At 38.9% G+C, this 16,513-nt stretch overlaps 1 protein-coding gene across 2 annotated transcripts; it reads left to right on the top strand.

Annotated features, from left to right (window-relative positions):
• The first annotated feature begins 46 nt into the window (after positions 1-46).
• On the top strand, positions 47-15,946 carry EMC8 (ER membrane protein complex subunit 8). Of its 2 annotated transcripts, none has more exons than XM_050923239.1 (5): positions 47-447; positions 8,726-8,802; positions 13,034-13,166; positions 13,715-13,809; positions 14,463-15,946. In XM_050923239.1, exons 1-5 carry the CDS (start codon positions 223-225, stop codon positions 14,620-14,622), a joined length of 690 nt encoding a protein of 229 aa, XP_050779196.1. In that variant the 5' UTR covers positions 47-222; the 3' UTR covers positions 14,623-15,946. The 2 variants fall into 2 exon arrangements, with proteins under 2 accessions (XP_050779196.1, XP_050779195.1); XM_050923238.1 differs by having other exon boundaries at positions 113-447; positions 13,097-13,166.
• Positions 15,947-16,513: the final 567 nt, after the last annotated feature.

Genomic DNA, 16,513 nt, shown 5'->3' with positions numbered 1-16,513 from the left:
ACAGCGCTGGGCAGCTGGGGAGCGCTTTGCGGCAGCCGGCGGTGAGAGCGAGCGCGTCGCGTGCGGAGGACTGAGGCGGGAGTTGGCATCTCAGGGGCCGCCCGGAGGAGCCCCACGCGGCCCCTCCCCTCCGCCGCCTATGGTGCCCCCCCGCGCGCCGTGAGACCAGGCGAGGCGGGCGGAGCTGGGGCCGGCCCCCGCGGCGGAGCAGGGCGCCCCAGGATGAAGCTGACCACTCAGGCCTACTGCAAGATGGTGCTGCACGGAGCCAAGTACCCGCACTGCGCCGTCAACGGGCTGCTGGTGGCCGAGAAGCAGCCGCCCCCGCCCCGCAAGGACCAGCAGCCGCACGGGCAGCCGCAGCCCCACACCCTGTTCGTGGACTGTATCCCCCTCTTCCACGGCACCCTGGCCCTGGCCCCCATGCTGGAGGTGGCGCTGACGCTGGTAAGGAGCGAGAATAGCACTGGGTCCATCGTCAGCGCCCTCACGGCTCCCCTAGAGCGCTAGACAGGTGGGGAGACTGAGGCACCAGCTTCAGCCATTTCCCTCTCTCTCCCCCCCCCCCGAGGTCGCGTGTCAGATCAGTGGAAGGGCCAGGGATAGAGTCCGGACGTGGAAAGACTCGCTCAGACAAAGCTGAAAGGGGGAAGACTCGCATGTGCGCCCGCACAGGTCTACAAACATACACACAACTTTATTGCCAAGGCCCACGGAATGCCCTAAAAACAAAAAGGATCCTGAGAGGCGTGTAATGGCCGAGAGAGATGCAAACTCTACCTCGCAGAAGGGCTTGTAGACTGAGCCGTGGAAAAGCAGGGCTTCATGCAGACAGATGCTCTACGCTCTCTGCACTACAGTTTTTCACTGATGAAAACTGCCCCAACTGAAAAGTACAGCTCCTGCTTTGCTAGTGTAGACTTAGTGCTTGTCTGTAAAAGGAAGTTGACAGTTGTAGCAGTATAATTATACCAGCATAATTCCCCAAGTGCACACACATATTCCACCTTACCCCTTCCAAAGTGATATAAACTAAACGGAAAAAGGTTCTCATATACTGGAATAAGAATGCCCACGCAGCAGGTTATACAAATATAACTAGATTGCTTTAAATTCACAACTTTGCTTTTACAGGTATAACTTTCCCATGTAGACAAGGTCTGCCTCCTAGACTAGGGGAAAAAAAAATAGGTTTTTAAAAATAATATTAGCTAACATGACTTGAAACACCAGTTAGCATCTAATGTAACACTTTTTAAATAGTGTTACTAGTCATGTTGTAAACAGGCATTAAACTTTGTTTACATGCTACAAATGGTATTTTAAGTCAAGGTAGGTAATTCTTAGGGAGACAAGGTGAGTGAGGCAATATCTTTTATTGGACCAAGTTCTGTTGGTGAGAGACAAGTTTTCAAGTTTACAGAGTGTGCTCTTCTTCAGGTCTGGGAACTGTACTCAGAGGATATGTCTACACAGCAAACAAAAACCTGCAGTGCTCCAGCCCAAGCCTGGAAGTCTACATAGCAATGAAACAACTCCACAGCCTGAGTCAGCTGGCATGGCTAGCTGCAGGTTTTTCTTTATTGTGTAAATATACCCAAGTGTCACAACTAAATAGAAGGTTAAATAAATAAATACTACGTAAGTAGTTAACACACATTGCAAGGGACCATTCAAGGTGAAGTGGCCAGTGCTATGAGGAGGGGGTTAATGAGTTATAGATTGGTTTTATGGTTTATTACAACAATGTCTGTATTCAGTCTATGGTTCTTAGTGTCTAGACAAGTTATGAATTTAAGTCTCCAGGCTCGTCTTTTGAAGATGTTGTGTAGATTTCCTTTGAGGATAAGGAATGAGAGGTCAGATACAGAATAATAGTTTTTTTGAAACAGTGATGTGGTGGTTTTGTCTTTTGTCATCTGTGTGTGTTAATTTGAGAATGTAGTGATTGTCTCATTTCACCCACATAGTTGTTATTGGAGCATTTAGTGCACTGGATGAGGTACTCCACATGTTGTGATAAGCATGTGTGGGACCCATGGATCTTGAAAGATGTATTGTGGGTGGGAGTTGATCATTGTACCTGTGGAGATATGCCTGCAGGTTTTGCATCTGTTGTTCTGGCAGGGTCTGGTGCTGCTTTGAGTTGTTGTTTCCTGGTCTATGGGGAGATTGCTTCTGATGATGACACATAGCTCATAGGAATTGCCAAACTGGATCAGACCCAAGGTCCATCTAATCCTGTCTGACAGTGGCCAGTACCAGATGCTACAGAGGAAGGAATAAGAACTTCACAGTAGGCATATCTGGGATAATCTGCTCCCCATATTATGTGTTATCCTGGTCTCTAACAGAATTTGGCTTAAACCCTGAAACACAAGTTTTAATATCCCTTCCAAAATCTATTTTTGTGAATTATAACTTTGGCTATTGTTGATATCCATATATATATCCAATCCCTTTTTGAGGCCTTTTAAATTCTTGACCTCAATGACTTCCAGTTTAATCATGTTACGTTAAAAAAGCACTTCTTTCTAAAAATGCACCAGTTTTTCTTAGTCAAGACAGGGTCACAAAAACTAAAGAAATACATGTTTACATAAAGCCAGATGTGGTTAGAGCACAGGACTTTGACAAGAGATGAGGGTCCTCTTCCTACATCTGCCATGGATTTACTGTTACACCCTGGGTAACTCAGAACTTTTCTACATTAAGGAAAGTTCCACTGGTATAACGCTATTGGTGTAGTTATGCCAAAGCAAACCCCTAATGTATGTATATATAATGCACCGTTGCAAAGTAGGGATTATGCCACAGCAGTGTACTGTGATTTAATCCAATAACATGCCAATGTAGTCACATTTGTGTGAATTTCTTTATGTAGACAGGGCCTGGTTTAACCCTTCTGTGACCTTAAGATGGTGAACTTTAAATTCATTCATGTTTTTAAAGGATCCTGAGCTCCCTGGATGAAAGGTGTTATTGAAGTACAGTATATAATGTTATACTGTATTTTTTAAGATATGTGGTGATCATAATGTCTTTAAATTAAGATTGGATGTCTTTTTAAAAGAGGATTTAGCTCAACCACAAATTCTGGGCTTGATACAGGAATTACTGGATGAAATTCTCTGGCCTGTGTTATGTAGGAGATCAGACTAGACCATAACAGTCCCTTTTATCCTTCAGATCTATGAATAATGTGGTTGCAAGCAAACTGAGCCCTGGTCTACACTGGGGGTAGGCAAAGGCTCTATCTAAGTTACGCAACTTCAGCTACGTGAATAACGTAGCTGAAGTCAACGTACTTAGATTGACTTAACTATAGTGTCTTCACCGTGGTGAGTCGACTGCTGCGGGTCCCCTGTCGACTCTGCCTGCGCCTCTTGTGGTGCTGGAGTACAGGAGTCGATGGGAGAGCGCTCGGGGGTCGATCGCTGCCTGCTGGGTAGTGTTGACATACCCTGACACCCGCCATGATTAGCTTTAAGGAACTTTTGCTAAGGCATCATCAGTTTAAAACAAACTGAAATTGTAACTTCCCAGATTGCCTGCTACTTTGATATGAGTGTCCTACATTATATTGTTTGTGTTGCACTGGAATATACTGAGCTAATATTTTAGGACTGATGTATTCTTGTGGCTTTCATTATGTTAAATGTGTACCTCTTGAAGTTATACTAGTCATCAAAAAATATAAATGAAGTATCAGTGTTGATAAGCAAAAGACGTGACAATGCTTAAGAAACAAAATAAGGCTCAGCTTTCAAACATGGGTGCACAGACACGGATTTTAAGATACCTAAATACACAGATTTTGGCCCAGTCCTGCAAGCTGTGTAGAAGCCGACTGACTTCAGTGCGGTTCCATGTGAGTATAAGGGTCCACTCACTCAGAGCTCCGTGATTGAGTCCTTAGATGCTTAGCTACAAGCAGCCAAATTTGAAAACTGAGCCTGTAGTAAGAGATAATGATGTTTCTTAGTTTTTAAAATGACTGGACACAGTTGTAGAATGTCTAGTTACTGGAGGCTGAAACAGCAACAGTTAGACAAAATGAAGGGCTGTAGCCTTTTGAGAAACACCAGTTCTGTCTAAATGAGCTGAACTAGGTGACCGTTTGTATATTTGTTCTTTTCGAGTGATTAATTGGTTTAAAATATAGGTAAGTACTCAGTTCATACAGACTGCTGTATGTCGGGCTATGTCCATACGTACAGCTCTGCAGCAGCGCAGCTGTACTGATACAGGTGCTCCACTGCAGCACATCTGGTGAAGATTCTCTGTGCTCTGGTGAAGCGCTCTCCCATCGGTTGCAAGCGACAGAAGCTATGTTTGCGGGAGAAGATCTGCCCCCAGCTCTGCTTCTGGCCCAGCTCCACTCCAGGCCTTAGTCACAGCTCTGATTCGGGCCCCTACATTACAAGTAAGGGGGGCGGGGTGCAAGGTAAAAAGTTTGGAGACCACTCTCTTAGAGTGTGTAAGTCTCTGAAGTGCGGTGGAGTGTTTCACTGTTTGGCCTGTATCAGAAGCATTGTTTTTCAGGAGCTAAGATTCTAAGCTGTTAGGAAGGAGGCCTTGTTTTCTTAGATCCTGATCCTATAATGTGTGGCATGCAGAGGGACTGCTGCAGCCCCATAGAACACAGCTGACTTCAGTCAGGGCCCTGTGGCGGCATGTAGCTTCCAAGCTTTTTAAAAAAAACAAAAACCAGAACACCTAGGAGTTTATGGATTAAAGCCCCAAACCTGCAAACATGCTGTGGGGGACTGCTGTGCCAAATGTTTTGTTGTTTATATTTTTTATTTTGAGATCGTGGAAAAATTGGGACACAGTGCAATTACAGAATGATTCAACTATGTAAAAAGGTATTCTGATCATGGAAGGTGGGTTTTTTTTGTTTTTTTTTAAAATCCAAAATTGGACCCTGATCCTTAATAGGTCCACATGTGAAGCTCATTACAAGATCTGGGTCTTAATCTGTATATTCTGTTTCTTATACAGCTGAAAAATTGAATTGTTAGTACATTATGTAACTTAAGAAAACTTAAAATCCTTAATTTATTGCCTTTTCACTACTTATTTGTACTTGATTATTGATTTTAAAAGTAAAAGACATGAAATCCCTGATTTTCCCACAATTAATCAATTTTTGCAAGCCCTAATTATAAAGTTCATGAAGATGGGTTGCAAATTACAATACTTGTCAATTTTTAAGAACTTCTCAAGAGCCCAAAGTCTCTTTCTCTATTTGTAAAAAGGCTGAGTATTAATGTAACAGCTTATAGTAACTGCATTGTAGTGGCTTTTAAAATGGAGGCTGTTTTGCACGTACTGTAGCAATGTGAATACCAGGAAAATCCTGAGTTAAGGAACCATCTTAAATGAACAAATCAATAAAATTCATGCAGTTAAAGTTGATGTCCTTTTCCAGAAACACCTAGATATCCAAAGAGTCTTGCAGCATTGGTTGAATTTAATGAGGGGATGTATTTTTTTTCCCTGGGGCCTATTACTATAAACTCTTCCTTGGTGAGTAATCATTACCCTGAAGGTGAATGGACTGCTTATGTGAATGAGGATCTTTAGGATCAGGCCCATAATGAACAAAAACTCCCATTGATTTCTGAGTTATGCATGAGCATCAAATTGAGTTAATATTTTCTAAATCTAATTCTTAGTTCAGAGGGTTCATTTTCATTGCCAGCCTTGTCCATTTTAAAAAGTTCTAAAAATGAGTATTAAAGGAATACAAAAAAATTCCTGTTGATATCAAATGACACTTGAAATGATGTCATAACTCAACTGCAAAGTACACATGGGGAAAGGAACATGTACCAAGTCACATGTGTCCTGTAGGCACAACAGGGTTAAGGAAATATTCATAGTCTTTACCAGGCTTTTTTAGCAAAAGGATTAGAAGGAATAAATTTGCACAATTCTTAATTTGCACATTTTGTTTTGAATTTTTAAAAAGCGAGTTACGAAAAGTTTCAGTTACTGCCTTTGGCTCCCCCAGCTGGTTGTTGTAGTTTTATATCCACACTTTCCTTGGTGGAATCTCCTTCCTTGGAGGTTTTTAAGGCCCATCTTGACAAAGCCCTGGCTGGGATGATTTAGTTGGGATTGATCCTGCTTTAAGCAGGGGGTTGGACTAGATGACCTCCTGAGGTCCCTTCTATGATTCTATGTAGTATAGTTGAATAACAGTGACACTGCCTGTATACTCAGACCTTATCTATACTCACAAAGCTTTCAAAATCCTCCATGGTTGCAGTATTGTGGGTGCAGCTCCACTTCTGTTAGCAATGGCAGAAGCTCTGGGAGAGATCCTCTGCTAGAGTAAGCTGACTTCAGTGGAGCTCTGACAGTTTACACAAGCTGAGGATCCGCCCCTTGGGTATACTGGCCACTGGCATTTTTACCTTTGTAAAGCACTTTGACATCCACAGGTGAAAAGCACTATATAAGAGCTAGGTTATTTTTATCACTTGTCTCATGTTGACCTGCTCTGATCAGGATTAGACAACAGGAATAGAAACATCAGTGGCCAGTTGATGCTGGGGTTTATCTTTGGTGATATTGCAACAATGTGAAATTTAAGGAAAAGTGCTAGTGTAAACCTAGCAAAATTGCTGTTAATTTCAGAAAGTTAACAATCTTTGTTTACAGAACAAGTTTTTTCACTGGGTGAAAGTTTACTTTAAAAAAGAAACTGTTAACTTAAAAGTTACACTTGTTTGAAATTGTTTTCAGTAGTATACACAGTAAAAATGTCAGACAAATATAATTTTTAAATTGACAGTTTCCTTTTTAAAGTAAACTTGTGTCAGGGTTGCTGGCTTTAGTGCCAAGGTTTCAGCCCACTAGCAATTAAAACTGAAATCATAAATCCTTGAAATGGGGTTTATAATTGCTCCCGTTAAGGGCCAACTGCTGTTTCAATGCCAGAAGATGACATTTTAATAAAACACACAAATCCGTGTCATCCCCTGTGGATGAGGGATTATTCACATGGCTTTCTTCTGCTTAGACAGTTTAATACTGTCATTATTCTGCTAAATATGAAATTGTTTTGATTTACAGGATGCCAAAGTTCAACATCAAATACATTTTGGAATCCATTTTAATCAATCTATTTGGGTTTTTTAAAATGCATAGTAACTGGGGAGGGAAGCACTAGCTGTTTTCTCTTCCTCCCCAATTTCTGGATTATCCTGGCCTGATACTCTTAATTGTGAGCAACAGGAATGGTAGATGTATATTTTCTAAACAACAGAGATAATGGACCAAATTCAGAGCTAATATCCATTGTTTTCCAGTTATTTTTTTCCTGCTTTATGCCAGGTCTGAATTTGTCCTTTTCATTCAAAAAACTGTAAACTTTCATAGATTTTTTTTAAGTATTTGCATATGTGAAGTCTTATTCATAGAACAAGGAACCATTATGATTATCTAGTCCTGTAACTCTCAATCTTTCCAGACTACTGTGCCCCTTTCAGGAGTCTGATTTGTCTTGCATACGCCCAAGTTCCATGTCACTTAAAAACAACTTGCTTACAAAATCAGACATAAAAATACAAAAGTGTCACAGCACACTGTTACTGAAAAATTGCTTGCTTTCTCATTTTTACCACATAATTATAAAATAAATCAATTGGAATATAAATATTGTGATTACATTTCAGTGTATAATATATAGAACAGTATAAACAAGTCATGTATGAAATTTTAATTTGTACTAACTTCACTAGTGCTTTTTATGTAGCCTGTTGTAAGACTAGGCAAATATTTAGATGATTGATGTACATCCTGGAAGACCTCTGCATACCCCCAGGGATACATGTACTCCTGGTTGAGAATCACTGATCTAGTCTGACCTCGATATAACACAGGCCATAGAATTTAACCTAGCAATTCCTGTATCAAATCCATGTTTTGTAGCTGAGCTACTGCATGTTTTTAGAAAGACATTCTATCTTGATTTAAAGACTAAGTGATGGAAAATCCACCCAACATCCCTTGGTAAATTGTTCTAATGTTTAATTACCCTCACAGGTGAACAATTAAGAAAAAATAATCCTGTGTTAATGCAGATCCCCCTAGCAACGGGGGTGATTTGGAAGAATGAGACAATAGTCAGAATTTTTTTGTCACATCTTTCAGTTCTTAAATTTAAGGCATCAGTTGATTTTTAAAGAAAACATTATAAAATATAAAAAGTAAACATTTTAACACTATGTGAACTACTTGTATTTTGAGCAAAATGCATGCAACTGTCATGAAATGGGGTTATAGTCTCACATCCTGTACATTTCCCTGGCTATTTACTGGCTATTTTCTGTTAGTGTTTAGTTGGCAATGGGAAGTATTCCCATTGCCAACTAAACACTAACAGAAAATAGCCAGTAAGACCTAAAATTTTATGCCAGTGATTACTCAAGCACTTCAGAATAAATTCTGTTCTTTGAATTTCAGGCTGTACGTCACAATTCAAATATCTTGTTCAATTTAATTTCATTAATGTTTTATATATCTTTTCCCTAATAGTTGTGTTTCTTCCTGTGTTGTGGTTAAGAATATTAGCATTTGGTTAACTTCCTTAGCAATTGGCTAAAATGTTATAAGATTTCAATTGCCATTTTATCCCCAGGAAAGATGTATACTTTTTTGGTAGTTTTGTGTGATTTTTCTGGACTCACAATTGTTTTGATTACTCTTTCAGATTGATTCTTGGTGCAAAGAGAATAGTTACGTGATAGCTGGATATTATCAGGCTAACGAGCGTGTGAAAGATGCCAGGTGTGTCGATGCAATATCTCCTCCTGTTTACTCTCTCATGCTGCATTTGTACTTTGCCAACAAAAATAATTGCACGCATAATCTGTGATTGTTGTTTAACTTTGACAACTGTCATGTGGTTTCACCTTGTTTCCTTAATACTGTTAGATATCTGTGAAATGTCTTTTGTGTAGTGTCAAACCTCCATTTTTCCAGAATTACTCCTAGATCGTAGATGTTATAGAATTACTGGATGTTTCAGTGCTTGCTAATCAGTTTAACTGGCAGATATCAGGGAAATCCACTAGAATTCACAGATCTATTCATGAATCTCTAGATCTTTTAGGAACTTATTTTGAAGTGATTTAATCCCGATCTGATTATTTAATTGCCTTTATTTTTTTATGAAACTCTGCCAGTTAGCCATGGAGTTGTCTTGCAATGTAAGTAGAACACAGAAGTCATTTCTTACTCATCACTTCCCCAAGATTACTCTTTAATAACAAGCTGTAAAATTTTCAAAACCAGCAGTTATTTCAAAGCCTGAATTCTATTGAAAGTCAGTAGGACTTAATGCACTTTTGAAAATGAAATTTAGGCTTCTAATTCACTCATGCTGTTTTTGTAAATTTTATCCACGATGCACTTACTGTAAATAACCTATAGTATTTTAACTGCTGTGTGTTAATCCTTTTTTAAAAGTAAAGTCCACGCTAAATATTTTACAGCTAAGATACACTTAGGGCTTATCTAGACCAGAGACATTTGCATCACTATAACTACACTGATATGTAGTCATAGTGGTGGAAGCGCCTAATGTTGTAGACACACTTGCCAGTGCCAGAGGAGACTTGAATTGCATGATTTGTAACTTGTATATGAGTGCAATACATCTATACGTTGGGGGTTTGTGCTGGTCTAGCTGTGCTGGTCTAGCTGTACTGATGCAAAAATGAAAACACTATAGACTGCAAATTTTATTTGCAGTCCTGTCAGAAACACTGTGCTTTTTGAGATACAGTAGTGACACAATGGATTTGTTGTCCGCTTTGTGTGTCACTGCTGTAGATTAATACCAAGTTACTTAGGCTCTTTAGTTCAGCAAATAGCAATTTCGGGAAAAACTTCAAAATCACACTCACTTAAATGCATCTGCAACTGCATACCTTATTTTAAAATTGAGTAATTCTATATTTTCCCCCTCATAATTCAGCCCCTTAAATAACCAATAAAAGTCATCCTAAGGGACAATATTTTAAGTTTTACACATGTATATTGAATATTTTTTCTTCCCATGTTTAAATCATTAAGCGTATCCAGTATTAAGACTAATTAGAGGGCATAAATGCTTTCATTTTAAATCAATATTAACATCTTGTTCTTAGTAAAACATTTCAATTTATTCAAGCCATTTTGTTGGAGCAACATTTCTTCTGGTCTTGAGGGATATCTCCAAATAAAGATGCTCATGTCTCTGAAGCTATCAGAGGAGTTGAGAGGGTTTACCATTTGATCAGTTATGATTTAGGTGCAAGCAGATTTTCTTTGGAATCTGCTCATTATAACATAACGGGACAGGGCAGGAGTTACTTTCACAATACTTTAATACTATATATGCTTCAGCATATGACTTGCTGGAGATGCTGTGAGTTTTTGGAGATGTTGCTGTTGACTTTCACATTGCCACAAGACTAGTAGGGAATATAAAATCATTTAAGGAACTCTCAGCAGAGACACTCTCTGTATATGTACAATGACTAGAACAATGCCTCTAGACACCACCATAAAATTAATAGATAAGGGGTTAAATCCTTCTTGTGCAAATGTGTCTGTGCCTTTTAGAGATTCTAAACTCAGTGAAGACTGAATCTGCTGAAAAATACACACTTCATATATGTTTGTCTATATACACTCTCTTTCTCTTTATATAAAATATATTATTATTGTCTGTGGAGGATTTTCTGGTGGTCTGCAGAACTGCTTTTCTCTATCACTTTTTAAGTTGTGAGGCATTCTTCTGATAATAGCACAGTCTGGGACATTTTAAGACTTCCAGAAGTATTTTGGACCAACTAAACGGAAACACACACCTATCTGCACCCAGCACAGCTTTATTTTGGGTAAATTCAGCTGTGATTTTCTCCACCACGGCTAAAGGAGTGGCAAACACAGGATGACAGAACTGAATTCCAAAGTGACCTGAAAAGGGAGTAAAGCAGCAATTGCTGTAGGCAATGAGGGGAGATTTGGGACTATTAAATGTAAATCTCTAAATGCAGGCAGAAGAAATAAATAGCAAATCTACAAAACAGCTAAATTCCTCCACGGCCTGAACAGCCACAATTATCCCATTAAAGTGAACTTTTCATCTGACTACTGTTTTAATACTATTTATTCCTGCAGAGAAATTGTGCATTTAGAATATTGGGAATGAAGGGAAGCTAGTATGCAAGAGGATCTGTAGTAGAAGTTTCACGCATAATGGAAGTTTAAGGATCACTGCTCTGGACTTGTTAGTTAGAGCAAAGTAAATCCATTGAAGACTTCTAGAAACATAAGAGGAGCACATAACTTAGATCTTCCAAGGGACTGTGTTTTACATGCACTTGGGTAATTTGGAGGAATATTATTCACTTCAAATTTGGTTGCCAAGATACTCTTGCACCACACAGTGACTGTACCTTGTTAAAGAAATATCAATACATTTGCTTACTAGTGGTATTGAATGAGTTTTAAATGTAGATTGGTGAGCAAATTTAGAAATATCCTTTTCCAAGTTCCTGGAAATGGAGCAAAAGATAACCATGATAGTCTGGATCTGGTGGGAAGGTTTGGAGGCTGCAAACTATTGGATTCACATCAAATCTGAGTAAACATTTATTATAGAATCATGGGACTGTAGGTCTGGAAAGAACCTCGGGAAATGTTCTGAGGCAGGACCAAGTAAACCTAGACCATTCCTAACAGGTGTTTGTCTAACCTATTCTTAACCTCCAGTGATGGGGATTCCACAGCCTCCCTTGGAAGCCTATTCCACAGCTTACCTACCCTTATCATTAGAAAGTTTTTCCTAAGTAATGTAAATCTCCCTTGCTGCAGATTAAGCCCGTTATTTCTTGTTGTATCTTTAGTGGAAATAGAAAACAATTGATCCCTGTCTTCTTTGTAACAGCCCTTCATATATTTGAAGGGTTATCATATCAGGTCTACCTCAGTCTTGTTTCCCCCCCTCAGTTCTAAACATGTCCAGTTTTTTTTAAATCTTCCCACATAGGTCAGATTTGCTAAAGCTTTTATCATTTTTGTTGCTCTCCTCTGGACATTCGCTAGTTTGTCCACTTCTTTCCTAAAGCGTGGCAACCAGAATTGGACACTGTACTCCAGTTGAGGCCTCACCAGCGCCCAGTAGAGTAGGGCAATTGCTTCCCTTGTCTTACATAGGACAGTCCAGCTAATGCACCTCAGAATATTAGTCTCTTTCACAGCTGCATCCCATTGTTAACTCATACTCAATTTGTGATCCACTGTGACCCCAGATCCTTTTACCAGGTAGACAGTTGTTCCCCATTTTGTAGTTGTGCATTTGATTTTTCCTACCTAAGTGAAATACTCTGCACTTATCTTTATTAAATTTAATCTTGTTGAATTCAGACCAATTCTCCAATTTATCAGTTATTTTGAATTCTAATTCTGTCCTCCAAAGTGCTTGAAATCCCTCCAACCTTGGTGTCATCTGCGAACATTATAAGCATACGCTTTACTCCAGTCTCCAAGTCATTAATGAAATATTAAATAGTACCATATCCAGGACTGATCCATGTGGGACTAGATGCACCCTACCAGTTTGACAGCGAACCATTGATAACTACTCTTTGAGTATAGTCTTTCAACCAGTTGTGCCCCCACCTTATAGTAAGTTCATTTAGACTGCATTTTCCTAGTTTGCTTAAGAGAACATTATATGTGACTGTAGCAAAAGCTTTACTAAAATCAATAGATATCGTGTCTACTGCTGGAACAGAGCTAAGATATAGATCATATGCTAAAGGGAGATGATTCAGTGTTTTCTTACCCTTCTGACTTAGATCAAGTGTGTCCTCCTATACTCTGTATGTTACCCCCGATGACCAATAACTGACGCTTCAAACTCTTTGTATCATCTTTATTTAAATATTCTCTAATAAACTTTTAAATCAGTTTAATATCTTGTTCCTATTTGCTACAACACTGTTTTTCTCATGTCTCTTCTCAGCTCTTATTTCCTACTGGTTTCAGCTGAAATATATAGTACAATTAACTTGACCTTCTTCTGTAGTCCAAACCAGGTCGCTGAAAAGGTAGCCTCCAGGATTGCAGAGGGCTTTAGTGACCCAGCACTCATAATGGTATATAATTTCATTTATCTCTCTTCTGATTATAATCACAGTATTGGAATGAGTGTTTTAAATCCCATTTCTTGGCTCTGTTAATAGAGTAATGTGATGACTAACTTGCTGAGCCCTCAGAGTGCCTTGGGAAGTCCGTTGCAGGGTATTCAAGCAGCCCCTTTTGGCCAACAGAGCAGTTACTGTGCTCTAAAGAGAGCCTACTTCTGGCCCTCCTTGGTAATGGAGAGAGTTGCTGCATTCTGTGTACGTGGTGGGAGAGTAAAGAAGGCATATTCTTCCAAAACCTTTCATGACATAATGGCTTACCTTCTCAATGGGTCAAAAGCAGTGGTGGGCTACAGTGGAATGTTGGTGATTTACAAGAGACCACTTTAGACCATTTAAAAATTGGCACTTCAGAAGCAGCAACAAGATGAAACACTGAATGGATTAATGGAGGTGAATGGAAGATGCTATGATGTTCAAAACCACACTGTCATTTTTATATCGTCTCTTTAGTTGGGATCTTGAAGGAAAGAATATGATTTGTTTCTGTTGCATGTTAGGTGGATAACACTAAATTTACGATGGAGTGCAAAGAACCTGCCATTCATGTGTATGAGCATCATGAAAACAAATGGAGATGCAAAGACCCACATTTGTAAGTAATATGTTCGTTCTGGGTTGTGATAAAGAGATGTTCCTTTGTGTATATAGCTGTAAAGAGCAAAATTGTCTTATTACACTTGAACAACATAATATAGAATGACCTTGTAAGTAGAAAATGGGTAGTAGTTGACCATGCTTTGAAAGCTTTCTGTTTTTCATAATGTTGAGAGAAATATCTAGCTCAGGGGTAGGCAACCTATGGCACACATGCTGAAGGTGGCACGCGAGCTGATTTTCAGTGGCACTCTCACTGCCCTGGTCCTGGCCACAGGTCCGTGGCCTCTGCATTTTTATTTAATTTTAAATGAAGCTTCTTAAACATTTTTTAAAACCTTATTTACTTTACATACAACTATAGTTTAGTTATATATTATAGACTTATAGAAAAAGAGACCTTCTAAAAACATTAAAATGTATTACCGGCATGCAAAACCTTAAATCAGAGTGAATAAATGAAGACTCGGCACACCACTTCTGAAAGGTTGCCGACCCCTAATCTAGCTTATAAAAACAAAACTCTGTCAGTATTCTGCCTCCTCAGCTGTAGCCACACAGCATAGTGTTATGGCTTATCTTTTAATTGAAAGAGCCTGTGGAGATCGTTTTCCTTGAGAACTATTAATTCCTAGTTATTTTACATTCTAGTGATTATTGTGAAGACTGGTCTGAAGCCCAGAGGATCGCCACATCTCTCTTGGACAGCAAATCCTACGAAACCCTTGTGGATTTCGATAATCACCTAGATGACATACGGAATGACTGGACAAACCCAGAGATCAACAAAGCTGTCCTACACCTATGTTAGGGAGGCTTCCACTGACTGATTAATGGGCATTTCCACTATGTTGAAGATACTTTAAAAAAATATTTTTGAATGTAAATAGAGTTATCTTCAGTACATTCTGGGGAACGCCAACAGCAGATTTATAAAGAACGGCATGTCACTTGGAAAAGGTAACGTGCCCAGAAGCAGTCAAATCTTTTTAAGGAGAATCCTTAGAAGAAATACAAACTGTCAGTTATAGCCGTCCTTGTGGATTCCTTCCCAATTGTAGTGATTGTTGCTATAACCTTTAAAACCAGAACTACTACTGCTTGTCCAAATTATTCATATTAAAAAGTTTTGACTAACCTTTTATAATCTTTAGAGAGAGTAATTTTTAAAGATTTATGAAATATCTTTCAAAAATGAATCTTGTCCTTAGATGAGATGTTTTTAAACTCTAAGTCACAAATGTGTTAACAAAATCCAGTGGTAACTGGTCTTTTGACCTGGTTCTTAACTGGCATTATTATTGATGCAGTAGAATAATGCTCACTGCTAAAGATTATACTCTGTGCACATACTGCATTTGTTCTGCAGCAGTTTAGCATATCATAGCTACAAAATAACATATACTGAAAGCAATATTCCAAATGCTGCAGAGATTCCTAACCACACTGGGACTACAACCACAGTTGTTACCTAAGAAATAGTTACAACCAAGGCCAAAACAAATCTTAACTTTATGATTTGTGAAAAGGACTTAAAGCACATTAACAGTTTTAATCAACTACAAGGCTCTGTAGGAGTTGAGAAAAGAGGAGAAGAGTAAAATGCCATCTTGATTATATGCAATCTTTCTATCTGGATTTTAAACAGATAATCTTAATTCTGAGCTGATTCGCACGCTGTCCATTCAAATAGGACTGAAATGTACCTGTCTGTAAATTAAAGGCAACTGATCTGTCTTTAGCATATGGATCAAAGGAACCTTGAAACACTCTAGTTCATCTTAAATTGATCTGTCTGTCTAATTAATACCTGTTTCTAACAAAAGTTTACCAGTTGATGGAGAAGCTTTATAGCAGAATTTCTTTTGTCATTTTTATATGTATTATTTTGTACCAGGTACATCAGATGCATAGTACCTTACCTTCTGTCTCTTTCTGTTAACCGTGTTACTGTAGAACTGCTAACAACTTAACTTGGTGAACCTAATGAACTTGAAAGGATAAATTTTATATCATTCAACACTTTTTAACAGTAACAACAAATGGAAGGAAAATGCTTTAGCTGACCAACTGCTATTGTAGCTTGTCCCTCACCACCTGAAAATAAACTTGATGACAGGGGAATGTCAATCAGATACTTTGTGGCGTCTTCGGTGGCGTTGGGTGAGGAGAGAAGCAGGTAAGGAGGAAAGGAGTGCAAGATAAGTAGACTCAGTTACTGGCTGCATAGTGCAGTTAATGCACTAACTTGTCTTTGGCCTTGAAAGACCTGAGTTCAGTTCTTAATTAGATCAGAAATTAAGAGAATTTGGTCTCTTGCTCATAAGAAGTATGTGGTACACACACATGTTGCAACATAGTTCGCTCAAAGTCTTTTCCTAAGATCCCTACTGAAACAAACCCTTTACAATGAAGATCCAGATGGCAGTATTTATCTCCTAATTTTTTGCTTTTTTCCTATAGCAAACTTTTGAAACTTGTGCAAAAAGTAAGGGATGAGATTTTCAAAACCACTCTTGAGTTGACCATGGTGTGCTGCTATTAAAGTCGACACGAGTTTTACCATTGATATCAATGGGAACAGAATTAAGGCCAAAATCCCACTCTAAAGTAATAGTTCTTATGAATGAGGATGACAGAAATTAGTACTTCCTTTCTTTCACAGTGATGATAAACTAGTTTGGAGAAGGATGAAGCAGACA

Source organism: Gopherus flavomarginatus, chromosome 14 (genome assembly GCF_025201925.1).
Source record: "Gopherus flavomarginatus isolate rGopFla2 chromosome 14, rGopFla2.mat.asm, whole genome shotgun sequence".
Taxonomy (NCBI): domain Eukaryota; kingdom Metazoa; phylum Chordata; order Testudines; family Testudinidae; genus Gopherus; species Gopherus flavomarginatus.
Note: the sequence above shows the minus strand (reverse complement) of the source record. Positions and strands in the feature narration are given on the sequence as shown.

What these genes read in the sequence shown, in the direction of transcription:
- EMC8 (XM_050923239.1), top strand. Translation starts at nt 223, where the DNA reads ATGAAGCTGACCACTCAGGCCTACTGCAAGATGGTGCTGCACGGAGCC. An exon ending in TGGAGGTGGCGCTGACGCTG is followed by an intron (nt 448 to 8,725) that starts GTAAGGAGCGAG and finishes TTACTCTTTCAG; the next exon opens with ATTGATTCTTGGTGCAAAGA. An exon ending in AGATGCAAAGACCCACATTT is followed by an intron (nt 13,810 to 14,462) that starts GTAAGTAATATG and finishes TTTACATTCTAG; the next exon opens with TGATTATTGTGAAGACTGGT.